This window comes from Betta splendens, chromosome 1, assembly GCF_900634795.4.
Source record: "Betta splendens chromosome 1, fBetSpl5.4, whole genome shotgun sequence".
Taxonomy (NCBI): Eukaryota; Metazoa; Chordata; class Actinopteri; order Anabantiformes; family Osphronemidae; genus Betta; species Betta splendens.
This window is the reverse complement of record NC_040881.3, coordinates 1,607,868-1,633,161: the sequence shown is the minus strand read 5'-3', so window position 1 is coordinate 1,633,161 and position 25,294 is coordinate 1,607,868. Positions and strand designations below refer to the sequence as shown.

Below are 25,294 nucleotides of genomic sequence, written 5' to 3'. Positions count from 1 at the left end.
CTGCAGGGAGAATCTTACTTTCAGCACAAATTGCACCTCCAGAACTGAGACTGCACTCGTCGCTCCAGCGTGCGGCGCTGCCTCCGTGGTCTCTAATGCGCAGCCACTGACTCAGGATCAGCTGTGGCCTCTTGGCACTAGGTGTTGGCACTGAGGAGGACGTTCCCGCTGGTCTGGGACCAGTCTGAGCTGTAACGGCACTGAGTGAAGGTAAAACCTACCGCTCACATTGTTGAACTAAGGCAGGAGAAGCAGAGGTCTGCTGGTGTGAACGAACGCTGGTGAAACCGGGCTCAACGGCAACGAGGCTCATTTCACTTAACGCTGCGCTAATCTGCACACGTTTGAAGGATCTACAGCTTCTAAACTAGCTGTAGTTCTTAATCATCAGGACTGTAAATCTGTATTTAAATTACTAGTTCATTTTTTGGTAGACTCCTGAAAAATAAAGCTCTGTCCAAAAGAAACAGCTTCTAAACGCTCTCATACAGAAATGAAGACACAATGAACATTTCTCCCTCCGTCTTTAGAAACCACCTCAGTGTAACTGAATCTACTCAGACCACGTCTCACTGCAGGTCTAGGAGTCGTGACCTCTAAACCTTTAGACAACAGCACATTTTCACTAGATTAACTGTGACAACGTGCAAAGTAAGTGATCAGCTCCGACTTTAACTGTCTCCTTCATCTCATCCCATTTTCAGGTTGTAGCTGCAGGACGTAAACATTAATTAGGCTGCTGCTAAAAACCTTCTTCCATCTCAGGCAAAAACAAAACATAATTACAGATGCAAATTAATTCATTTAGTTTGAGTTTGAGTATGACTTTAATTACTTTGCATATTGAAGCTGGACCTAATTAAAACAATGAGGGATTCAATGGGGGATTTTCTATCAAATTGCAAATGTTTAAATACTAATCAAAGTAGTTTAGCCCAGTTTAAAGGTGGTGTGGATTTTAGCGGATCGGTGTTTACTGAAACATGTTCTTGTGCACTTTTAAGTCCAAACTGTGTGTTTTGTCACATGATGCGACCCTGAAGCAGATTTAGCACCGGTGTGTTCACTGAACAGTAAATCTGGGATTGGCTCAGCTGATCCTGAATCAGTGGCTTTGTATCGCTTCAATCGACCTCCATTGTAAAACAAAAGTCAGCGGTTCAAAGCAAGCAGAGGATGCTGGGAGGAGGACCTGGTACTGGACCTGGACCTGGTACTGTGGGGGGGCAGTCCCTTCACATGGCCAGAGCTCGAGCCTTGGCCGCCGCCGCCTGCGCCCTCTGCACGGCTCCCTGGCTGCTCTCCCTCCTCATCAGCTGGCTGCTCTCAAACAGGCCCTCGTGGCCGCCGCCGCCGCCGCCGTCCACAAACGTCAGCCGTCCTGCATCGACAGACACGACAGAGACGGATCAGAGCCGAACCCTCCTCCTGATGAGGTCAGGAGTCCAGCTCTGGTTCTGAGCAGGTTCTCTGCTCTGAGCTGAGTGTTTGGTGGAGGCTCACCTCCCACCTGTTACACACAAACCTGCTTGAAGCTTCATGAGCTTTGGGTTTCATGGGTGTTGTTATGGTTCTGAGCTGAGCATCTGTGTGTGCAGCCTGCTGGGTTTGGGGCTTAATGTTTAACTGACTGCTCCATAAACCCCAGTGAGGCCCTTCCTTTGGAAAACACGCTGCCGGCCCTGAGTTCACTGTGTTCCATGTCAGGGAAGCAGTCGTTCTGCTCCGTCTCTATTTTTACAAGCACAAAACGGAGCGGGTTGTCACAGTGACACATGTTCCGCCCTCACGACGCAGCAGGCTTCAAATAAAACGTGTTGATTACTTCCCGCGACTCCAAGGGCTTCAGCCCAGACAATTAGCACGTTTTGCTATTTAATATAATTAAAAAGTATTTAAAACATTTGGCAACAGAACAAAGAGCACGGCGAGATAAACAAAGTACTGGAGCAACGAGTGTGTGTTAAAGGTTGGACTGAGTCAGAAAAAGTAGAAGCCTGTGAAGACAAATGTTGCCAAAGGCTAAAGCGCCTGGTTGAGGCTTGACGCCGGTCACTGGGAGGCGAAGTCTTACCGAACCCGTCCACGCAGCCGCTTTTAAACTCGCCCTCAAACCTCATCCCGTCGAAGCGAGTGAACACGCCGACACCCTGGAACTTCCCCTGCATGAATTCACCTTCATATCTGGAAAACAGCGAAAACAAAACAAATGTCACAGAGGGCCACGAACACAGTCTGACCACTGAGCAGCAATTTATACATAAGGAAACGTGAACTTTATTAACAGGGGGAGTGTTCAACATTCACAGGGTGAGAGTTTCTAAAGTTTGAAACAGGCCCAAACTCAGTCTATCACCAGATTATGATTCTGTGAACAAATGAAATGAACTGTGAAACCAAAGTGAACACGAGGCTCCAGAAGTTAGAGTTAATATTAATGAGTCATTGTCTTTGTGTTCCTCTGTTCGATGCTGTGGAGGAACAGTAACAGAGGCCGTGGATCATTAGAGCAGATAGATATTCTCTGAGGCTGAATCCTCTATTCTCTACAGATCAGGTGGTTTGAGGATTCTGTGGATTTGTCTTGTCTAACTAATACAATGAATAGAGCGAACCAAAGCCGCTTCAGCATTCAGAGCATCACTATTGTTTTAGATTGACTTAATATTCTGTCAATCCAACCTTTACACAACTGTTTTCCAAAACACAAGGACTGTTTTATAGACACACAAACAATATCAAGAAAATTGCAATTGCAAAAAAGTGTTTTTCTTTAAAAACAGCAGACAAAGACCTGGAGCAGCAAAGGTTCCTTTACAGTCATCAGTGCAGAAATGAGCCCCAGAACCTAAAAAAGCACCGAGGCTGGAGGTCAGAAAGGACTGAAGGACTGAACCTGCGATAACTACAGAAACTGCAGGCGCACAGGTTGTGTGTCTGCTGACGCGTTCATTGAGTCCTGGCGCCCGTGGTTCTTCAGACAGTGAAGGAACCGCGCCGTGTGAATCAGCTACAGAAGGTTTTAAAGTCCACGGCCACAAGGTCAAAAGGTTCACAGTGAATATTCATCCAACGCACTGAAAACCCATCAGAGCGTTTCTTGAACCCTTGAAGAAGCAGAGCACAACAGTCGGCCTTCAGCAGTTCTCCTCTTTCGCCTTCAACGGTCTCAGCTGCACTTGAACATTTCTCCTCTAAAGAGAAAGTCGACTAAAGATGAAACGCCGTCTCGTCCGCTAATGAAACTCTGCAGATGCAGATGCTTCCACCTGCTCTGGAAAACGGTGATGTAAATCAGTGTTCATGAGAGAAGCGGTGAAGCTGGTGTTTTTTTAGGCCCATCATGTGCACATCTATATGTGGTGTGGCTGAAGCAACTGTGATGAAAGGTGACACATTTAATTTTGCGCTACAATCTGCTGTGTTTCTTTCCCGTCTGTTTATTTCTCACTTTTCTGAGGCTGATGAACTCGTGTTCACATCCTGCTCTGACTTTCATTATGTTTAAGCAAATAGATGAGACTGGTTTGGTGTTTCATCCTACACGAATGTTAGGCATGAAACTGAATTTAACTCATTCAATCACTCCTTTCCACAGTTTGAACTGTACGTGTGAGTTTAGGCTGTTTGTTTCTATTTTTTTTATTTTATGGACTCAATTAGTCAATCCTGAAAACAAAGCACACACTTTGGTGATAAAGATTAATTGTTGATTAGTGAGAGGAAGTGGACCCAGACCTGGAGCCGTCAGGGAAGACCAGCAGCCCACAGCCGTTGAAGAGGCCGTTCTCAAACTGGCCCGTGTAGCACGTCCCGTCGCTGAAGGTCAGCTGACCCAGGCCGTGACGCAGACCTGCAGCCACAAACACTCAGCTGGTGAAATGTGGAAACGTCAAAAGGCTGAGAGGTAACAGGGAGAACAAGCTGAACAAACAGCACCGAAATCAAAATGTACGTGATGCTAAATGTTTTAATTAAAACTCATGAATGCCCATTAGAAACAGTGTGTGTGTGTGTGTGTGTGTGTCTGTGCGTGCGTGTGTGTGCATGTGTGTGTGTGTCTGTGTGTGTCTGTGCGTGCGTGTGTGTGCATGTGTGTGTGTGTGTGCGTGCGTGTGCATGTGTGCGTGCGTGCGTGCGCATGTGTGTGTATGTGTGTGTGTCTGTGTGTGTGTGTGCATGTGTGTGTGTGCGTGTGCATGTGTGTCTGTGTGCGTGTGCGTGTGTGCAGCAGCGCAGTAGAGCCTGGATGTCAGTGGGTTAAAGATGAAACCGTGGTAACGAACGTCTATCCTTCCACGTGATTGGAGGATTAAAAACATCCTCGTCACCGACGAGGCTTCAGTTTTCAAGGACACTTGATAAAAATGAGTCGATTGCCTTCGTTTGTGTCTCACACTTGAACCACAACAGCCTGATCCTCGAAGCCAAAACAGTCCTGCTGCTCCAACTCCCTTTAGCGTGATTTGTATGTGTTGTGTTTCGTGTGTGGAGGCAGCGCGGAGACGTGTCGGAACCACGAACAAGCAGCCTGTGATGAAAATGTCCAACTGGAGGCACCACAGGCGTCGTGTAGTCAAAACATGCTCCTCCACGTTCAGCATTTACCCAAAAACAAGAGGACGCAGCTCCGACCGCTGCTCAGGACAGAGAACAACCCACTCAGGTTTCACTCAGGTCTCCTCCTAAAACGTGGCTTAAAACACCACATGCTCAGCATTCACACACACGCGGTGACGGCCTGTGACCGGTCCCAGCTCAGAAACTGCTGCCGAAACCTCGCCCTTCAGCCTCATTCCTGCAAACGTGCAGCGCAAGAAGTCAGAAACATCGTGCAGCACGAAGCACAAGACGCGACGCAGCAGCAGCGCTTCCTTCAGCAGCCGTACAGTAAATCTGAGGTTCGTTTCCTTATTAAACCTGTTGAGGCTACAAACAGACCGGCGCTGTTGACCTGCAGGAAACACCGCTGTCCAAGCAGAGTCACAGATGCTGCAGCCACGTGTGAACGAGCCCCAAATACTGAGCAACAACCAGTGGGTTCAGACAAACACAGCTCCATCTCCACAACAGAGAAGCTCCAAAAGCCGGAGTTTAGAAATGAAGCTAATAATCTCACACTTTCGGCTTCGCAGTTCAGGAGTTTTATAATTGGTGCTAACAGACAAAAGGTCACCTGCTCCTTTTCATTTTTCGCCTTTTAAAATTTCCCCACAAAGGTGAGACCTAATTTTCCCTGTAATCCTGTGACTAATTTCCAGAAGCAGGAGGGAGGAAGATCCAGAGAGAGGCGGGGGAGGGAGGGGGGGGGGGGTGTCCAGGGCTTCTCATAGCAGCAGATTAGGAGCGAGAGCCAAGTGGCACAGAGACGATTTGGAGGGGAACCGCAGTGAGGGGTGGGATGTCCAGGCTGCCTAGCAGGGTCTGAGGCAGGGTCTGAAGCAGGGTCTGAGGCTGAGGCAGATCTGAGGCAGGGTCTGAGGCAGGTCTGAGGCTGAGGCAGATCTGAGGCTGAGGCAGGGTCTGAGGCTGAGGCAGATCTGAGGCAGGGTCTGAGGCAGGTCTGAGGCTGAGGCAGGGTCTGAGGCTGAGGCAGGTCTGAGGCAGGTCTGAGGCAGGGTCTGAGGCTGAGGCAGGGTCTGAGGCTGAGGCAGGGTCTGAGGCAGGGTCTGAGGCTGAGGCAGGTCTGAGGCAGGTCTGAGGTTGAGGCAGGTCTGAGGCAGGGTCTGAGGCTGAGGCAGCTCTGAGGCTGTGGCAGGTCTGAGGCTGAGGCAGGGTCTGAGGCAGGGTCTGAGGCAGGTCTGAGGCAGGTCTGAGGTTGAGGCAGGTCTGAGGCAGGGGTCTGAGGCTGAGGCAGATCTGAGGCAGGGTCTGAGGCAGGTCTGAGGCTGAGGCAGGTCTGAGGCTGAGGCAGGGTCTGAGGCTGAGGCAGATCTGAGGCAGGGTCTGAGGCAGGTCTGAGGCAGGTCTGAGGTTGAGGCAGGTCTGAGGCAGGGTCTGAGGCTGAGGCAGATCTGAGGCAGGGTCTGAGGCAGGTCTGAGGCTGAGGCAGGTCTGAGGCTGAGGCAGGGTCTGAGGCTGAGGCAGATCTGAGGCAGGGTCTGAGGCAGGTCTGAGGCTGAGGCAGGGTCTGAGGCTGAGGCAGGTCTGAGGCAGGTCTGAGGCAGGGTCTGAGGCTGAGGCAGGGTCTGAGGCTGAGGCAGGGTCTGAGGCAGGGTCTGAGGCTGAGGCAGGTCTGAGGCAGGTCTGAGGTTGAGGCAGGTCTGAGGCAGGGTCTGAGGCTGAGGCAGCTCTGAGGCTGTGGCAGGTCTGAGGCTGAGGCAGGGTCTGAGGCAGGGTCTGAGGCAGGTCTGAGGCAGGTCTGAGGTTGAGGCAGGTCTGAGGCAGGGTCTGAGGCTGTGGCAGGTCTGAGTCTGAGGCAGGGTCTGAGGCTGAGGCAGGGTCTGAGGCAGGGTCTGAGGCAGGTCTGAGGTTGAGGCAGGTCTGAGGCAGGGTCTGAGGCTGAGGCAGGTCTGAGGCTGTGGCAGGTCTGAGTCTGAGGCAGGGTCTGAGGCTGAGGCAGGTCTGAGTACAGGGTCTGAGGTTGAGGCAGGGGTCTGAGGCTGAGGCAGGGTCTGAGGCTGAGGCAGGTCTGAGGCAGGGTCTGAGGCAGGGTCTGAGGCAGGGTCTGAGGCTGAGGCGGGTCTGAGGCAGGGTCTGAGGCAGGTCTGAGGCTGAGGCAGGTCTGAGGCAGGGTCTGAGGCTGAGGCAGGTCTGAGGCAGGGTCTGAGGCTGAGGCAGGGTCTGAGGCAGGGTCTGAGGCTGAGGCAGGGTCTGAGGCAGGGTCTGAGGCAGGTCTGAGGCAGGGTCTGAGGCTGAGGCAGGTCTGAGGCAGGGTCTGAGGCTGAGGCAGGTCTGAGGCTGTGGCAGGTCTGAGTCTGAGGCAGGGTCTGAGGCTGAGGCAGGGTCTGAGGCAGGGTCTGAGGTTGAGGCAGGGTCTAAGGCTGAGGCAGGGTCTGAGGCTGAGGCAGGTCTGAGGCAGGTCTGAGGCAGGGTCTGAGGGCAGGTCTGAGGCAGGGTCTGAGGCTGAGGCGGGTCTGAGGCAGGGTCTGAGGCAGGTCTGAGGCAGGGTCTGAGGCTGAGGCGGGTCTGAGGCAGGGTCTGAGGCAGGTCTGAGGCTGAGGCAGGGTCTGAGGCTGAGGCAGGTCTGAGGCAGGGTCTGAGGCTGAGGCAGGGTCTGAGTCTGAGGCAGGTCTGAGGCAGGGTCTGAGGCTGAGGCAGGTCTGAGGCTGAGGCAGGGTCTGAGGCAGGGTCTGAGGCTGAGGCAGGGTCTGAGGCTGAGGCAGGTCTGAGGCAGGTCTGAGGCAGGGTCTGAGGCTGAGGCAGGGTCTGAGGCTGAGGCAGGGTCTGAGGCTGAGGCAGGTCTGAGGCAGGTCTGAGGTTGAGGCAGGTCTGAGGCAGGGTCTGAGGCTGTGGCAGGTCTGAGTCTGAGGCAGGGTCTGAGGCTGAGGCAGGGTCTGAGGCAGGGTCTGAGGCAGGTCTGAGGCAGGTCTGAGGTTGAGGGCAGGTCTGAGGCAGGGTCTGAGGCTGAGGCAGGTCTGAGGCTGTGGCAGGTCTGAGTCTGAGGCAGGGTCTGAGGCTGAGGCAGGGTCTGAGGCAGGGTCTGAGGTTGAGGCAGGGTCTGAGGCTGAGGCAGGGTCTGAGGCTGAGGCAGGTCTGAGGCAGGGTCTGAGGCAGGGTCTGAGGCAGGGTCTGAGGCAGGTCTGAGGCAGGGTCTGAGGCTGAGGCGGGTCTGAGGCAGGGTCTGAGGCAGGTCTGAGGCTGAGGCAGGGTCTGAGGCTGAGGCAGGTCTGAGGCAGGGTCTGAGGCTGAGGCAGGTCTGAGGCAGGGTCTGAGGCTGAGGCGGGTCTGAGGCAGGGTCTGAGGCTGAGGCAGGTCTGAGGCAGGGTCTGAGGCAGGTCTGAGGCTGAGGCACGGTCTGAAGCAGGGTCTGAGGCTGAGGCAGGTCTGAGGCAGGTCTGAGGCAGGGTCTGAGGCCGAGGCAGGTCTGAGGCAGGGTCTGAGGCTGAGCAGGGCTGAGGCAGGGTCTGAGGCAGGGTCTGAGGCAGGTCTGAGGCAGGTCTGAGGTTGAGGCAGGTCTGAGGCAGGGTCTGAGGCTGTGGCAGGTCTGAGTCTGAGGCAGGGTCTGAGGCTGAGGCAGGGTCTGAGGCAGGGTCTGAAGCAGGGTCTGAGGCTGAGGCAGATCTGAGGCAGGGTCTGAGGCAGGTCTGAGGCTGAGGCAGGGTCTGAGGCTGAGGCAGGTCTGAGGCAGGGTCTGAGGCAGGTCTGAGGCTGAGGCAGGGTCTGAGGCTGAGGCAGATCTGAGGCAGGGTCTGAGGCAGGTCTGAGGCTGAGGCAGGGTCTGAGGCTGAGGCAGGTCTGAGGCAGGTCTGAGGCAGGGTCTGAGGCTGAGGCAGGGTCTGAGGCTGAGGCAGGGTCTGAGGCAGGGTCTGAGGCTGAGGCAGGTCTGAGGCAGGTCTGAGGTTGAGGCAGGTCTGAGGCAGGGTCTGAGGCTGAGGCAGCTCTGAGGCTGTGGCAGGTCTGAGGCTGAGGCAGGGTCTGAGGCAGGGTCTGAGGCAGGTCTGAGGCAGGTCTGAGGTTGAGGCAGGTCTGAGGCAGGGTCTGAGGCTGTGGCAGGTCTGAGTCTGAGGCAGGGGTCTGAGGCTGAGGCAGGGTCTGAGGCAGGGTCTGAGGCAGGTCTGAGGTTGAGGCAGGTCTGAGGCAGGGTCTGAGGCTGAGGCAGGTCTGAGGCTGTGGCAGGTCTGAGTCTGAGGCAGGGTCTGAGGCTGAGGCAGGGTCTGAGGCAGGGTCTGAGGTTGAGGCAGGGTCTGAGGCTGAGGCAGGGTCTGAGGCTGAGGCAGGTCTGAGGCAGGGTCTGAGGCAGGGTCTGAGGCAGGGTCTGAGGCTGAGGCGGGTCTGAGGCAGGGTCTGAGGCAGGTCTGAGGGCTGAGGCAGGTCTGAGGCAGGGTCTGAGGCTGAGGCAGGTCTGAGGCAGGGTCTGAGGCTGAGGCAGGGTCTGAGGCAGGGTCTGAGGCAGGTCTGAGGCAGGTCTGAGGCTGAGGCAGGTCTGAGGCAGGGTCTGAGGCTGAGGCAGGTCTGAGGCTGTGGCAGGTCTGAGTCTGAGGCAGGGTCTGAGGCTGAGGCAGGGTCTGAGGCAGGGTCTGAGGTTGAGGCAGGGTCTAAGGCTGAGGCAGGGTCTGAGGCTGAGGCAGGTCTGAGGCAGGGTCTGAGGCAGGGTCTGAGGCAGGTCTGAGGCAGGGTCTGAGGCTGAGGCGGGTCTGAGGCAGGGTCTGAGGCAGGTCTGAGGCTGAGGCAGGGTCTGAGGCTGAGGCAGGTCTGAGGCAGGGTCTGAGGCTGAGGCAGGTCTGAGTCTGAGGCAGGTCTGAGGCAGGGTCTGAGGCTGAGGCAGGTCTGAGGCTGAGGCAGGGTCTGAGGCAGGGTCTGAGGCTGAGGCAGGGTCTGAGGCTGAGGCAGTCTGAGGCAGGTCTGAGGCAGTCTGAGGCTGAGGCAGGGTCTGAGGCTGAGGCAGGGTCTGAGGCAATGTCTGAGGTTGAAGGCAGGTCTGAGGCAGCGGTCTGAGGCTGTGGCAGGTCTGAGTCTGAGGCAGGGTCTGAGGCTGAGGCAGGGTCTGAGGCAGGGTCTGAGGCAGGTCTGAGGCAGGTCTGAGGTTGAGGCAGGTCTGAGGCAGGGTCTGAGGCTGAGGCAGGTCTGAGGCTGTGGCAGGTCTGAGTCTGAGGCAGGGTCTGAGGCTGAGGCAGGGTCTGAGGCAGGGTCTGAGGTTGAGGCAGGGTCTGAGGCTGAGGCAGGGTCTGAGGCTGAGGCAGGGCTGAGGCAGGGTCTGAGGCCGGGGTCTGAGGCAGGTCTGAGGCAGGTCTGAGGCAGGGTCTGAGGCTGAGGCGGGTCTGAGGCAGGGTCTGAGGCAGGTCTGAGGCTGAGGCAGGGTCTGAGGCTGAGGCAGGTCTGAGGCAGGGTCTGAGGCTGAGGCAGGTCTGAGGCAGGGTCTGAGGCTGAGGCGGGTCTGAGGCAGGGTCTGAGGCTGAGGCAGGTCTGAGGCAGGGTCTGAGGCAGGTCTGAGGCTGAGGCACGGTCTGAAGCAGGGTCTGAGGCTGAGGCAGGTCTGAGGCAGGTCTGAGGCAGGTCTGAGGCCGAGGCAGGTCTGAGGCAGGGTCTGAGGCTGAGGCAGGGTCTGAGGCAGGGTCTGAGGCAGGTCTGAGGCAGGTCTGAGGTTGAGGCAGGTCTGAGGCAGGGTCTGAGGCTGTGGCAGGTCTGAGTCTGAGGCAGGGTCTGAGGCTGAGGCAGGGTCTGAGGCAGGGTCTGAGGTTGAGGCAGGGTCTGAGGCTGAGGCAGGGTCTGAGGCTGAGGCAGGTCTGAGGCAGGGTCTGAGGCAGGGTCTGAGGCAGGTCTGAGGCAGGGTCTGAGGCTGAGGCGGGTCTGAGGCAGGGTCTGAGGCAGGTCTGAGGCTGAGGCAGGGTCTGAGGCTGAGGCAGGTCTGAGGCAGGGTCTGAGGCTGAGGCAGGTCTGAGGCAGGTCTGAGGCTGAGGCAGGGTCTGAGGCTGAGGCAGGTCTGAGGCAGGGGCTGAGGCAGGGTCTGAGGCAGGTCTGAGGCAGGGTCTGAGGCTGAGGCGGGTCTGAGGCAGGGTCTGAGGCTGAGGCAGGTCTGAGGCAGGGTCTGAGGCAGGTCTGAGGCTGAGGCACGGTCTGAAGCAGGGTCTGAGGCTGAGGCAGATCTGAGGCAGGGTCTGAGGCAGGGTCTGAGGCAGGTCTGAGGCCGAGGCAGGTCTGAGGCAGGTCTGAGGCGGAGGCAGGTCTGAGGCAGGGTCTGTTTACAAACACTTACATATTCCCATTTTATGACTTTAAAAGTGTCTTGTCCTCCTCATGGGACGAGATGTGGAAACTAACGCTGAGCTCTGCATTTCATTACAAAGTCTGTCCTTCTCTTCACCATCAGAAAAGATCAGTGTGTGTGTGTGTGTGTGTGTGTGTGTGTGTGTGTGTGTGTGTGTGTGTGTGTGTTAAGCAGCTCTTTAACCCACCAGAGCTCTGACAAAAGCAAAAACTTCCGATTGGTCGTGAAAATGCGAGGCCGTGAGCGGCGTTCGAGCACCAGGAGCAGCGTGTAGCAGCATTAGAGGCCATGACAGAGCCTGAATAGTGTTATTAAGTATAATTGAATCAGTACGAATCTGTTTACTTTTTACTGTAGGGACAGATTATCAGTGAGCTGCTGCAGCAGGGGACAGTAATTTCCTCTGTCTCCTCAGATTTGATCCCTTCAGACAGACTCCAATCTGTTGTCCAGCTCCTTCGGAACGCCTCTCTCCAATCTTGTGTCGGGTCACGGCCTCCGGCTAATTACGGTTTAGCTGAATTTGTCCGGCTTTTATGTCAATCAATAGCGGTAATGCATAGATGTTAAATGACCGCATGGGCAAAGTACAGTAGTAAATGGCTCCTGGCTGCGGCTCGGCTGCTGTGGATGCAGTCGACCTGCTTCCTGTAACCCGAGCGCCTCAGGGCCCGTCTTCAACCAGCGCCCCGCTGAATTATTCATGTGACACTGGAGGCCTCTGTTCGACACACACCTCAGTGTTTGTGTGCAAACAGTAACTTTGGAAGCATGGATGCAGAGCCTCGGTGACACCTCCCAGCACACAATTACAGCTCGCGGAGCACAGTCAGCAGTGTTGTGTCAACTCATACTGTTAATAGCAACACAACGTGTAATCACACATAATCTGAAATACCAGAAAATCAAAGTGCCTTAGGAAAAGGTACATGAGGGAATGTTAAATACATTCCCAGAAGTGCTTCAGTTGTTTACACAATAAAAGGTTATTAACAGTAGACGACGAGGTGGGCGAGAACCTAAAAACCAAATATCTTAATACGCTCACGCCTCACTCCTAACGAGCGTACAGCACTTCACGTCTGACCACAGAGGCTCTGGACGGTCAGTCAGCAGCTGACAGGCGTTTATCTACACCCAACGGCCGATGGTTTGAGTGCCGTTACCCTGGCGACACCTCCATGTGCAAGGCCATTGCACTGAACCCTGAAAGCCCCTTCAACGCAGCTGCTCGTCCATGACAACGTCCTTCAGGGGAATATTGACCCCCAAACGTCTCACAGCTCCACAACACCTGAATTTGGAGCAAGGAGCAAACAACACACTGATCAGACGCCTTCACCAACACAAAGAGCCACCACATGACTCTACAGTGAGAGCCTGACCCCTGATAGTGACCTTTGACCTTTAGTAATTAAACACAGAGGAGAAACCTTACGCTTCATACGAGGCCGTGTGTGAAGAACGCTCGGTCCAAACAGCCGCGTCCTTCACCGACCCAGCCCAAAACCCTGCAGGATGTGGAAACCATCCACCGTGAAGATGAAAACAGTAGCCAAAGTCTGCAACTGGATCCATTGTTGTCGTGTGGGTGGATTGGTCTTTGAGACGCATAAACAAAATCAAACGTCCTTCACAGCCGAAACGTAGGTTTGTGTGACAGGCTGACCTCTGATGAAACACGGGCTCTGCGCTACCGTCACAGACACACTGAGTCACAGGCAGAATGAGCAGACTGCAGGGGTCTGCAGGGGTCTGCAACCCTGGTCCTCGAGAGTCAGCGTCCTGCTGGTTTTCCAACTCTCTCAGCCGGTTGCCTTTTCACGTGTGTCAGTTAGCTGCTGTTGGACAAACACACCTGGTCAAGGTGCTCAGTATCTGCTGGAGCAGGAAGGGTGGGAAAACCAGCAGGACAGTGGCGCTCGAGGACCAAGGTTGGCCACCCCTGACCTAGGGGGTTGTAGGTGGGTCGCGTAGGGCCTAGGTGAACTCATATCATGTCAGATACAGATTCATTTCAAAGGTGCTCAAATCTATGGAATTATGACAACATTTGTGTGCGGCTCTAAACAGGCAGTACAGCTTCTTCGTCTGCGCCTGCTCCGTCTGCGCCTGCTCCGTCTGCACCTGCTCCGTCTGCGCCTGCTCCGTCTGCGCCTGCTCCGTCTGCGCCTGCTCCATCTGCGCCTGCTCCATCTGCGTTGTTTCGCCTACTTCGTCTGCGTCTGCGTTGCTCTGCCTGCTCCATCTGCGCCTGCTCCGTCTGCGCCTGCTCCGTCTACATTGGCTCTGTCTGCGTCGGCTCCGTCTGCTCCGTCTACATTGGCTCTGTCTGCGTCGGCTCCGTCTGCGCCTGCTCCGTCTACATTGGCTCTGTCTGCGTCGGCTCCGTCTGCGTCGGCTCTGCTGCGTGTCGATGCACCGCAGCCAAACGAGTTTAACAGTTTCCGCTAACCGAGCACAGACCGTATGTTGGTCCCGCAGCCTCGTGCCTGCGCTGGTGCCAAACTTTTGTTCTTTGTTTAACCTTGACCTAAAGGTCATGTAAGTTTTTGTCCAACTGCAGGGACTGGTTTCGGTGTGATATTCTGTTTTAGCAGGCAACAGATGGTCGGCATGTGTATGTGCCCGTAGTTACCCATTTCAGTTTGACACCTTTTTTTCTCTTAGAAACAATCTGTTTGTGAGAGTCCAGGTTCATCTGAAAACGTCTAGTTTGGCTGTTGTGACTCACATAAAGTACACCCACTTTTCCTGACCCTTCAATCTGACATTAAAATCTCACCCTACATTCCTTAAATCTGTCAGGGGGAAATGTTGTTTAAGGTAAATTAAATACATTAAATATTCACAAAAACGTGTGTAATACTTGCAGCTAATAACACCAGGATCATGTGTAAACAGCTGATCAGCATGAGGAGCATCTGCATGGGCAAATGCTGTTACAGCCTGTACAGCATATGATGCTCTCTGTCCAACACCTTCAGTTCCTATAGGAAAAAGCCACATCACTGGTTCTGCTGCATGGTGTTTGGAGGCTTCTATTAACTGGTCCAGGTCCAGTTCACGGTCGTGAATGCCACGTCGTTCCCTCCAGGTATTTATGAGAGATTACATGGATGAGTCACATGGAAGTGATAAAGCTGAAGTTCACTCTTATAGCAGATGTGGTTCTGAGGAGCTGTTGACTGAACCGAGAGAATTAGGAGCGGGTTGACATGCAAACACCGCAGGAGCGCCAGACGTAAGTCAGTCAGTCAGTCAGTCAGTCACAGCGGTTCCCTCAACTCATTTGTTTTGCATAAGTAAACCAGTAAATGCAGCAGGTGTCTCCTTGACTCCTGACCTGCTTGATCTTGGTAACAGTTCCAGTCCAGTGTGGACTTCCTTTTCACTCCCCACGCAGGCAGACTGGCACTTTCTCAATGTGACCTCGGATCAGGAGCTGCCTCTAAGCCACATACATGCCTGAACCAGTGTCTCCTTATGCAAATAATGCAGTAATCCACATATGCTGCCCTGATTATGCTAAGAGCATTATTACATGAATCAAATACAAGTGTGGTGTTCACACGAGCTCCGCTCGTCTTAATCACATTACAGCATCAGCTGTGCGGCGCATGCAAATGCAGCTGCTGATGGAGGACGTGTGCCTTGCCTTCCTTCCATTCGCCGTGGTACTCCTCGCCGTTGGAGTAGGTGAAGGATCCTCGTGTCAGGGTCATGGGTCCTGCTGGAACACACACAACGACACAACGCAGTCATCAGCAGCTGCAGGTTTTCAGCTGAAGCTCCGACAGCCTCACACAGTGACTCCAGGAAACATAACTGCCCACTTAACGCTTTCCAACACATTTTGGTACGTGGCTGATTTGGTCCCGTTCAACCACAGAAGAGTTGACGAAAGGTCAGTGAAACACACACGCTCTTCAGTCAAGCTAAATCAAAGCTAATTAATTGGTCTATTGACATAAAAATAATCAGCAGTTGTTCAGGCGTATTTGTGTACTCACATCCTCTCATTTCATCCTTTCCTTTTTTGTTGTGTATTGAGGAGTTTGAGGCGATTTGGTAGAATTAATTAAGAACTAATTCTTAACAACAATCAACCTTAAGGATAAGTCACCAACAACATATTTAGTTCATTATAAACTGACTTTTACAAGTCAAAGACAATGTTTTATATAATGTTTTGCAGAGGTTGCTTAAAAAGAATCATGTTTTGTTTTCGACCTCCACCTCCCGGGTCCATCTTGGCTGCGCACCAGCAGGCTGGCATCACTGGCCATGTCCTAGAACCAGTGCCATCAGGAAATCAGGTGGGTGAAGGATGCGACGCCCTCAGCAGCTCAAGGCTCAAGGTCAAAGAGTGAAGCAGCGCCGCTCACTGCGCTCGCACACATGCAGTCGTTCAACATAAGCCAGTCAGCTAAACATAAGAGTGGTTAAAGTGAGGAACAAAGGAAGCAAACAGTGTGAGGTTTGGGAGGAGAACAGCTCCGCTGGCCGGATGTTCCTCTGTGAGGCCTGCAGGTGCGAGCACAGGAAACTGAAGCTGCGTGAGGATGGTCAGGAGCCAAACACAGAGTTCAGACCTGAGCACTGACGGAAGCCGCGTGGGGCCTGACGGGATGCTATCATTCATTACAGGCTTCATGCTGTAACGTAATGTATGAGCAGGAGCCACGTCTTCTGCTACGATGCTTTGAGCTGTGACACCAAACGCTGCTTCATTCAGTCGCTCTGCGGCGACAGCTGCGCTTTGCTCTTTGAGCCGTGTAACTGTTCACATTCAGTTTTACTCCTTCACATTTCTTGTTTTGCCAGACAGCTGTGTTTACACTGCTTCTCTCAGGCGTCCCCTTTGTTTTGTTTCAGAATGAGGTTACACACAAACCGCAGCAGACAGACGCATCAAAGAAGCATTTAGGCGCCAACAGGAAACAAGACATCACATCTAAGGCTGTTTATTAGGCTGAATAATTGCTCAAATGCCATCGGGCCGCTGTCAGGAGGAGGCGCGTGTATCCTTCCATCTAATGTTGCCACAGTAACGGCGCCCTAATCGCTTTCATCCTGCCGGCATGACGCTGCCAGCCCTGAAACACACACACGCACGCACGCACGCGCAGTGAGCAGGTCAGTAGAAATAAAATAATCGGTTTACCTGTTTCATTAAAGAGCAACTGAGTCCACTTTCTACATCACTGGAGGATTTCTGCGCCTCTCAGCGACCGTTTTCCCTTTCTGTAGCCGCTGGTTTCCCGGCAGAGCTGCCTCAGCGTCTCTTCAAGGTGCCACGCGATGATTGGCTGACACACGTGGACTTCGACTCAACGCGCCCTCCTATTGGCTGCTGCACCCCGCTGGCCAGCCTTCCGGAGGAGACATCTTTGTCGAGGGCAGCGGGTTCACGGACTTAATTAGCCGGAGTGCTCCTGCGTGGAACCGTTCGCCCTTGTTTTTTCTCTTTATGTGCTGCCCATCGTCTCTGTAGGATTATAAAAACGGCAGCGAGGCTCACTTTAACGATACGGTCATTTCATGTTTCAATTTGATGATTAGACCCGCGTTTTGGCGAGTTTTATGGAACTTGATTTATTGTTTTGCTCGTGCGCTCAAAGTGCGCAGAGGTGCGGGTTTGTTAGATGAGCAGATGAGCGTGAAAGGCTGCGAGGATGTCATTCAGCAAAAACGAACACAAACAACCCAGCGGATCTGAAACCAAATAAACGGGGATTCACTTCTGTTGCAAACACAATTTATGAACCTGAGGGAGCCGTGCAGCAGATGGATCGTCATTTCTAAATAATAGCTATATTTCCCCGTACTGACAGTTGTCCCCCTACAGGCCACATGGAGTCTCAGTGGGCTGCTACCATTCTTTTACATTCCATGCCACGCCTTGGTGAATAACCAAACAGGCGTGTGGTGCAGTGGTCACCAGAGAACGTCAGCTCTGTATGAACAATAAGCATATGCACTTCCGTCTTCCTTCACTGCTCATTTACTCATTTCTGTCTCGATTTTTTAAGTTACCATTCATCAAAAAGTACATTTTATTGTCTTTTATTTGTTGTCATCTAGTGATGTTTTCATTGTTATTGGTTGAGAAACAGTTACATTTTTATTTAATGTATTTATATTATTTATATTATATTGTGACTGAGGTGATGATGATGATGATGATGATGATGATGATGATGATGATGATGATGATGATCCATAATCAACAACTCATTATGAAGCCATGTGATCTCACCACCCCCTACTCAGTTTTTGACTGGTTCTTACATGCCCCCTTTTCACCATGCGTTGCCTCATTACTCAGTAGAAAGTTAGAAAGTTTAATTAAATTCCTTTCTGAACTATAATGTTTTACTTGCTGTGAAAACTGCAAAGACAAATTGGAACAATACTAGACATACATGTGAAAACAAACAAAAAGCAAAGTAACGTAAGTGCCAACTTTTAAAGACTATTTGAAAATGTTCCTCACTGCAGTTCCTTTCTTTAGCTTTAGCTGCAGCTGTGCATAATGAGCTGATTTTTCTCTGTTTATAATTGAGCTCTGTGCTGCTTTGCATGTGTTTTCATGTCGGTTTATATTTGTATCAACATCTGGCCACAGACTTCGGCTCAGGCTCTCGTCTATGGGTTTATGCATTTCAATTAAAAGTAATAATGAGCTCAATTGTACATGTAAGAGACTTTTGTCCCTTTGGGCCTCAGGCTTGTACATTTTCTTTAATTATGACCACTGGGTAACGAAGGGCATCTTAAGGCTATAACAGTGTTTTTATTGGTTGATTTAACAGTTTACAGAAGCACTTCCAGGAACATTATTTGGATTTTTGAATGTCTCTGTTTACATTCACAACAAAGAACTGTGAAATCTTTAATTTTATAAAATGCTTTCAAACAGTGTTTTCTTTTTACACTTGTGCCACATGCCCTTTATAATTAGGCTGCAGGTTTGTTTACTGCCACACTGAGAGCTGCACTCACCACATGTCTTAATTCAAACAATGCAGCGTCTTTAAGCGCATTTTAAATTCCAGGCACACCCGCGCCCTTTGACACACATAGCTTGGAGCAGTGGCAAATTTGGACTGCAGTCGCCATGTGCTGTACCCTATACAGCATTAAAACAGACAAACATCCCATTAAACGACCAATGACAGCACAACCTCGCGCAGAGATGCTGGGAGGGATGGAATGGAGGAGGGGAGCGTTCGGTGGGTGGGACATACGAGCGCTATAGAAAGGGGGATGCTGCAGCCCCGTCCCCTTCATATCTCACTCCACCCAGCCCTAGAATAAAAACCACCGGTGACGTGCGCGCAGGGAAGCACCAGCAGTATGTGCGCGCCCACGGGAGGGGCCGATAGAAAATGGCGAGTCTGTGCAAAAGGCAGCAATGCACGATAGAGAGGCGCGGCTTTCGGCAGGAACTTGACTCTTGGAGGCACAAACTCATTCACTGTGTAGGTAAGCTCGCTTTGTATTGTGTGTGCGCGCGTGTGTGTGGCGGCCGGCGCGTGCCGGTCCCCCTGTGCCTGGCTTTGGTTTGTGTAGTGTTAGAGCAGCGGCTGGGACTCTAGCGTCCATAGGAAAAGCTATAGGCTCCGCGCGGAGCTGTCATTCTCGCTACGCACGGCTGCTGCCTGGCGCTGCCCGCCTCCCACCGGACGGACCCAAAAATGATCGGCACTAAGTTTCACAGCTGGTGTCGGCCATGTTGTCAGGTGTTCCACTTGCAGACTTTGTGCTTACGACCTGTTGAGTGTTGTGTTATAACAGAACTCCGCGGGGATCTTTTCTACATTATTCCATAGCTGTTTATTTATTGTAAGCCGGACATGTCACGTGCGCGCTGGGAGCTGCGCCTCAGCCAATCGGCTTCCCCTGCGATTGGCTGGACTGTGCCCGCGTGCGCGCCACCGCGACTGAGTTGAGTTTTTTTGGATGGGGGGAGGGCAGTGCGCGCTCTCAATCTCCAAACATGACGTTTCCCCTCTCCCCTCCCTCCCCCCTCCCCTGGAAATCGGCTTTTGGGAGCGCGCATTGCTGCATTGGGGAAACGTCAGTGGGAATGATCTTGTATTTTCGGGGGAGGCAGCTGCACGCGGGGGTCGACGGGGAGGGGACGTGTCAGCGCCCGCCTGGGAACCGAGCTTGGTACTTGTTGACACGCTTTTCCCGGGCGCCGCTGCAAACTCTGGGCTTGCGATGAGTCCGGTCCGGTTTGTGTTGGGCTGCTTCACGCTCGTGGCCGGACAGCGGCGGCCATGACATGTGTCAGTCTTTGTGCGGCTGCAGATCAGCTTTTTCCCATCAGTTTATCTCTGCTCTTATTTGGACCCCCCCCTCCCTTCTAGTGTTTTTCATTAGCTCCGTTTAATCCGGTTACATCGACCTGTCTCGATAGTATGACACGATTACCATCCACTCTCCCTCTGATCTCCCAAACTGTCGGGGTTTCCTCGGCTCTTTGCCCGAATCCTAATCTGGCTTTTAGTGGCGCAGTAAAGCTCCGCAGCCGCAGCGCAGAGTCGGGGTGTTGCGTCTTCTCCTGCGTTACTGCGCGTGTTGACCTGTCACCTACTTACGTTCCCACCGCTTTCTAATCCTTCACGAGTCGCCGCGCTTTTTTAAGTAAAAAAAGTATTTCAAAATTTAAAGTGTGAGCAGTAAAAGTAAGTTTTAATCAGTTTCCTATGGCTTTGCACATCCCAGTGTTCCCACTGCTGCTGATGTACTGGGTCACTGGGTTTGAGTTAGAGGAAGGTATCATAACCCAGTTTTGGACAGTTACAGTCTTCTCTAATGAACCGAAGCTGAATATAAACATATAAAACTACATGAAGGATGATGTTCAGAGATCGGAGCCCTTTTAGGAGTCGTGTAATGATGCTGAAGTCAATAGAGATACTCCAGCATGATGAATGCACTGGGCTCAGTCCTGTGAACCACGAGGGCCGCGATCGGCACCAGCCGCAGTAATGAACTCACAGGTGGATGTGACGGCAGCAGCAGCAGCAGCTCTGTTTGTCTGGAGCCAAGGGAAAAAGAGCATCAGAAGTTTGTGTTAAAGAAAGTGCTTTATCTAAATTCAGCCAGGATCCGTTTGCTGCAGGTTTGCGATTAATTGAATGACTCTGTGCCGCTGCTGACCTTGTGTGAATCATCTTCATGAGTCACTTTCACCAAATGGAAAAAAAATCATCAAGGCTGCAACTAACGCTTATGTCCCCAGGTTGACGCGATGCGAAAGTGTCCTGTCAGTGAGTCGGTGTCAGAAGCCGCGCTGCTTTAAATGAGCGCTGGATCAGAGTTCTGGCAGGTGGACATGGTCCGGTTCAGATGTGCAGCGGCCCGTTGAGCGGTCATACTGATAATAAAGCCCATACACACCACGCAAGGGTTATTGTTATTAATTGGAAGCAATTATGGCCCAACTGCTGATTTCTTTGACACGTATTCTGGTAGAAGAGTGCCACTAATTTGAGTGTTGAAAGGTTGTGGCTGAGCTGCAGGGACAGACTGTGAGGCTGAGTGACACACTGCCTTCAGGATTTTTATTTCACCTCCAATGCTTCTGTGGCAAAGCGGCTCCGAACGCAGCCTTTGGTCCAATGAGCGGAGCTCTGACGAGTCCTTCCTCAGGCTTCCAGCGTCCGACAGCTCTCCAGGAAATCAGTTTTAAATCCCTGGATTGGATAAAAAGCCTTTATTTGTATCTGCTTGATGAATTTTCTGCTATTGATGAGGAGAGAACGTTAAAATGCTCCTCTTTCTTTGCACTGAGCCCGGCTCCGCTCCATGTCTGTTTAACCTTTAGCTCCACTCGTCTGTTACTTGAGCTGACTCGTTTAAATATTCAGCTCATCGCTGCTGGTTCACAGCTTGTGCATCTGGGCTGCACAAGCGGACGCGTGGTTTCTGCTCCGCCGTGTGCGCAGGTTCATCCGCTTCGCTTCTTTTTTCCATCCCTATTCCCCTGATTATCCTCCGTACTCAAAATCAAATCCTCGTCTCATCAAGTCAACAAAATCCCTCCATCCGTCCGCGATGGCTTCTCCTCAGAGCGGGGCTTTTATTTCAGTAATGGGCAGATGGACGCCCCCAGAGATCTCCCTGCTACTTTCCCATCCTGCTAATTCTTTTCATGGGCTTTTTTGAAAGGCGAAAACAAAACATGACACATTTATGAGGAGCTGCTGAGGAGAGTGGCAGCGATCCACCCGTCGGACCAGATCCGCTGCCAGCGCAGTAAATCTGTGCGTACGCTCTCATTACACATGCTTGCACGCACACACACCTTCTGCTCAGCATTAGCGCGTGTGTCGCCGTCCTGGGGGCTGATCCTTGCCAAGCAGGAGCCCTGTGGGAGGAGGCTGCTCTCTTTGGGGTTCAGGGGGGTTTGACTGCAATCTGTGGAGAAGCAAAATACTCCACTGGCAGCGAGCGAGCGTCGACAGACGGAGTGTGTGTGTGTGTGTGTGTGTGTGTGTGTGTGTGTGTGTGTGTGTGTGTGTGTGTGTGTGTGTGTGTGTGTGTGTGTGTGTGTGTGTGTGTGTGTGTGTGTTTCTAGAAAGCATCCTCTGAGCGCTGCTCTCTCCCGGTGCCGTCCTTCCCCAGCGTTCAAACACACTAACACACATTTATCTAAAGTGCCAGAAGAACTGAAAGCGTTGTTGTGGTTCCGCGCCGGCTTCTTTCATCCTCCAAGCCTGAATTTGTTTCTGAAGCGGAAACTATTTCATCTTGTTTTTGCCGCAGCTGCTAAGAAACTAGTGAAATATTCTAGCAAACAATCCTTTTCACTGTTAAAGGACAGCTTTAAAATAACAAACTATTTTTGAATTTCAGGAGAGGAAGGAGACAGCACTTCCTAAAAAAGCCGTTTTGTTTGTTCTTCTTTTTTAAATTTCACACGTCACTTTGTTGTATATTCTTCTTTAGTTTCTCCTGGGATTTCTCTGATCAATCTGAAAACGATAATAGGAGGTGCTGAAAGATCATCTGTTTTTTTGGGCTGCAGCATCTTCAAACACAGAGTCTCAAACTGCACGAGAGGCTTGTTGTTAAATCAGTGAACAAAGTTGTGTGTTTCTTTAAAGAATTAGAAGAAACTGTTCTAAATCTCAGAGAAACAAGATTCACTTCTTTGGTTTTTTTCCCCTGAACATGAATTTGACTCAACTTTCTTCTGCTGGAGGTGAATATGTTAAAGTACCAGTTAGAAAATCAAGAGAAAATGAATGTGTAACTATGTAAATACGTAGATGAAGAGTTTCCGGCTGCACATCAATAATAGAACAAATGGTTTGATGAAGTGATCAGTAAAGTGACAATAGATCACTGTCACAGTCAGTTTTCTATTGCAACGTCTTCTTTTTACTTGTTTTTTAATTTATCAAAACAGTAAGTTGTCATTAGTGGTCACTAGGAGTGCTGAGATAAAGAACTGCAGCTTTGCCGGCTCATTTCAGGGGCTCGATGCTGTTTGCTCTCGTCCTGTGAAACGGTATCAAGGACTCATAACGGCCCGTAGAACCGGGTCCAGCAGCAGTTTGTTTAGCGTCGTCATCTTCACAGTGTTTGTGCTGCTCAGTAAATGTGGCTGCGTATAATCAGTCCATGTGAATGTGTTGCATTCAAGCGGCTGCTCTGTGGCTGTTTGTTTTTCCTCTGAACAATGAAGTCGTCCGTTTCCTCAAACTGGTCTTTGCTCTCAGCGCTCTGCATTCGTGAACCGCGTGACCTCATCGCTGCGGCGCTGGTCCGGAGCTTGTTTGGTGTGGTTGTGCGCTGACCAAAACGATGGCGAGGTGGAACCGGCCCACGGACTGACGGACCTGTGGACACAAAGGAATGTTTGCAGCGACTCGCCTTTAATGGCTGCCTTTGTGTGGAGGTCGCGTCGGACCCGCGTCGGCCGCGTTCTTTTGGAAGGCGAGGACACAGAGGGGGGAGTCACGTGAGGCCGAGGCTCAGGAAACGCCTGGTTATTTGAGGGAAGCCTCCAATCGCTGCTTCTGCTGGTGATTCAGGACGAATGAGGAGAAGTAAAAGTGTGTCATTCAGGCTGATATTAACAATTAATTAATGCTAAGCAGCGCCTCGCTTTTCCTGAACAAGAGGAAGCAGCTAATGAGATAATAATGAGCCTGAGCCTCTGGTTAAGCAGTGTTAAGCCCTCACGGAGCACCGTTAAAGGGACAGTCCGCGTTCTCAATCTGAATCACAATCACAATCAGCTTTTTAAGTTTGCACAGAACAAACAAGGAATTGGATACGGACGGATGCTCCGTCTTTTTTTACTCTGATGGAATAAGACTTTAGTTGTTCACGTTAATTATAATTATTTAAATAAAATAAAAATTCTATATAATAGAGTAATATATAATAAGTATCATAATAATTCTTATTTAATATTAAGTCTGGTCACAGACAGATTTAAAGATCCTCTAGTGCAGAAAGTCATATAAAATATAAAAATAAAATTTATTGATATTTTGAAAATGACTGAATTTGTTCGTGAGCTGAACTGAATGTAAAATGTGTGTAAGTGCTGTGTTTGCTCGTAGCGGAGCGTTGAATAGAGCCGAGAACAGTTTGCAGTCTGTGTGTGCGTGGAGGACGCGTGAAGAATATTCATTCTACTTCTGATGTGTTAATAAACATAAAAACAGTTCATGTTAATGGGAATATTCTCTAAAGTGTAAAAGGTGCTGGATACAGTCAGACGCTGTGACTCACTTGTTTGTTTGCTTGTGATTGAACGGTACGAGGCTTAAGCAGAATTATGTATTTGTTTAAAGACCTTGTTTCCGCTGGCTACGGCAGCCTGTCGGTCACTGGCGACAGGTGCACCATGGGAAACGTAGTCCCTGCAACCCGGAGGTAAGTGAATGACTTGGGACAAGGAGGGGATCTGAGGAGGGAGTGCTGGTTTTACTCATCGAGGTCTGAGTCCACACATGATGGATGAGCTTTGGCACAATGACACCGACACAATGGGCCATTATTTGCAATTCAAAGACTGACGGGACGTCGTTATGATTGGGCCTCGACACGAGTCCGCGTACGGAGAGGCAGCAGCAGGTACACGTACAGTATGAAGTTACCGAACAACTGAGTCACGTCTTCAGTTGTTCCTTGAACAATTAGGCCCAAAACTAAAATCAATAATAATAAAACGTGTGGTCGGTGAATTAGCAGGGTTTTGTTAACGATGTTTAGAACGATGAGCCTATCGGTTCTCTGTTGACATTTACATAATAATACAGAGTATTATTTACATAATTTGTACAATATAATTTAATAAGTGATTTCAGTAATTTTACATCCAAGTGAGAGAAATGTTAATCAGTGTTGGTGCAGGGTGTGAAACGTTGAGAAGTAGTGAAGGAGTGAAACATTGAGGGTTTAATGATGACGTGAAAGGACTGTTGAGTGTCTTTATTTGAAGCAGGGTTAATGTTGTGGTGCTGATATGGATCTGCTAATAATGATGATAACCAAACAAAGGTTTAAGTGAAGCTAAGAGCTGAGGCGAGTGGACGCAGCCGTGATCCTGAAACGACTGCTCGGTCCCAGTTCCCTCGTGAATCGAAGTCGGAGCCGCTTCCTTCTCAGCTGCTCAGAGGATAAGAGCATCGGCTAAATGTCTCTGTGTTCAAATCAGAATCACAACAGATGTGACAGGAGTGGAAGAGAAAAGCAGGATCTGAGCCCGGATGCTCACTTCACCTGCAGCATCGAGCTCTTATCGCTGCAAACCTATTGTTGCAGCGTGTTTGGTCTTCCTCCGCCTGACAGCCTGTCAAGACGAACACGGGAGTAGGTTCCAGAGACAAAGGAGCCTGAGGAGAAGCTCCAGTCTTCCCACTCAGTGCCACTCTCTCGCTTCATTGTCTGCACAGGTCTGCGTCTCGTCACTTCTGCCTGTGGTTAACAGCTTCCAGTTAAACTTAACTCGGCTGCGAGGGAGCGGGTGAGGGAGCGAGCGAAGGAGGGAGCGAAAGAGGGAGGGAGCGAGGGAGGGAGCGAAGGAGGGAGCGAAGGAGGGAGTGGAGGAGCAAGGGAGCGGGTGAGGAAGCGAGGGAGAAAGCGAGGGAGGGAGCGAAGGAAGGAGGGAGTGAGGGAAGGAGGGAGCGAAGAAGGGAGTGGAGGAGGGAGGGAGCGGGTGAGGAAGCGAGGGAGGGAGTGAAGGAAGGAGGGAGGGAGGGAGTGAGGGAAGGAGGGAGCGAAGAAGGGAGCGAGGGAGGGAGTGGAGGAGAGAGGGAGGGAGTGAGTGAGGGAGGGAGGGAGGTAGTGGAGGAGGGAGGGAGCGAGTGAGGGAGGGAGTGAAGGAGGAAGTGAGGGAGTGAAGGAGGGAGCAAGGAAGGGATAAACTCAATAAACTGATAAAAGTCT

General features: G+C 51.5%; 2 protein-coding genes and 1 long non-coding RNA gene across 5 annotated transcripts in view; 2 read left to right on the top strand and 1 right to left on the bottom strand.

The window, feature by feature from the left end:
* Positions 1–803: 803 nt before the first annotated feature.
* On the bottom strand, positions 804–16,176 carry LOC114861414 (MORN repeat-containing protein 4-like). Of its 2 annotated transcripts, none has more exons than XM_029160582.3 (5): positions 16,035–16,176; positions 14,526–14,600; positions 3,739–3,853; positions 2,075–2,184; positions 804–1,381 (listed from the first exon to the last, which is right to left on the bottom strand). In XM_029160582.3, exons 2-5 carry the CDS (start codon positions 14,590–14,592, stop codon positions 1,236–1,238), a joined length of 438 nt encoding a protein of 145 aa, XP_029016415.1. In that variant the 5' UTR covers positions 14,593–14,600; positions 16,035–16,176; the 3' UTR covers positions 804–1,235. The 2 variants fall into 2 exon arrangements, with proteins under 2 accessions (XP_029016415.1, XP_029016424.1); XM_029160591.3 differs by having other exon boundaries at positions 14,526–14,597; positions 16,035–16,171.
* Positions 14,791–16,259, top strand: LOC121202263 (uncharacterized). The gene is made up of 3 exons (XR_005897744.2): positions 14,791–15,186; positions 15,746–16,006; positions 16,121–16,259. It is a non-coding gene; the product is annotated as an uncharacterized LOC121202263 (long non-coding RNA).
* Positions 16,260–18,150: 1,891 nt separating this feature from the next.
* Positions 18,151–25,294, top strand: part of lcor (ligand dependent nuclear receptor corepressor) — a 58,538-nt gene continuing 51,394 nt past the window's right edge. For both annotated transcript variants that reach the window (XR_008695752.1, XM_029160189.3), the window contains exon 1: positions 18,151–18,358. Coding sequence is in view for 1 of the 2 variants with exons in the window: in XM_029160189.3 (XP_029016022.1) it covers positions 18,262–18,358 (97 nt within the window). In the remaining variant the exon portion in view is untranslated. The remainder of the gene's footprint in view (positions 18,359–25,294) is intronic.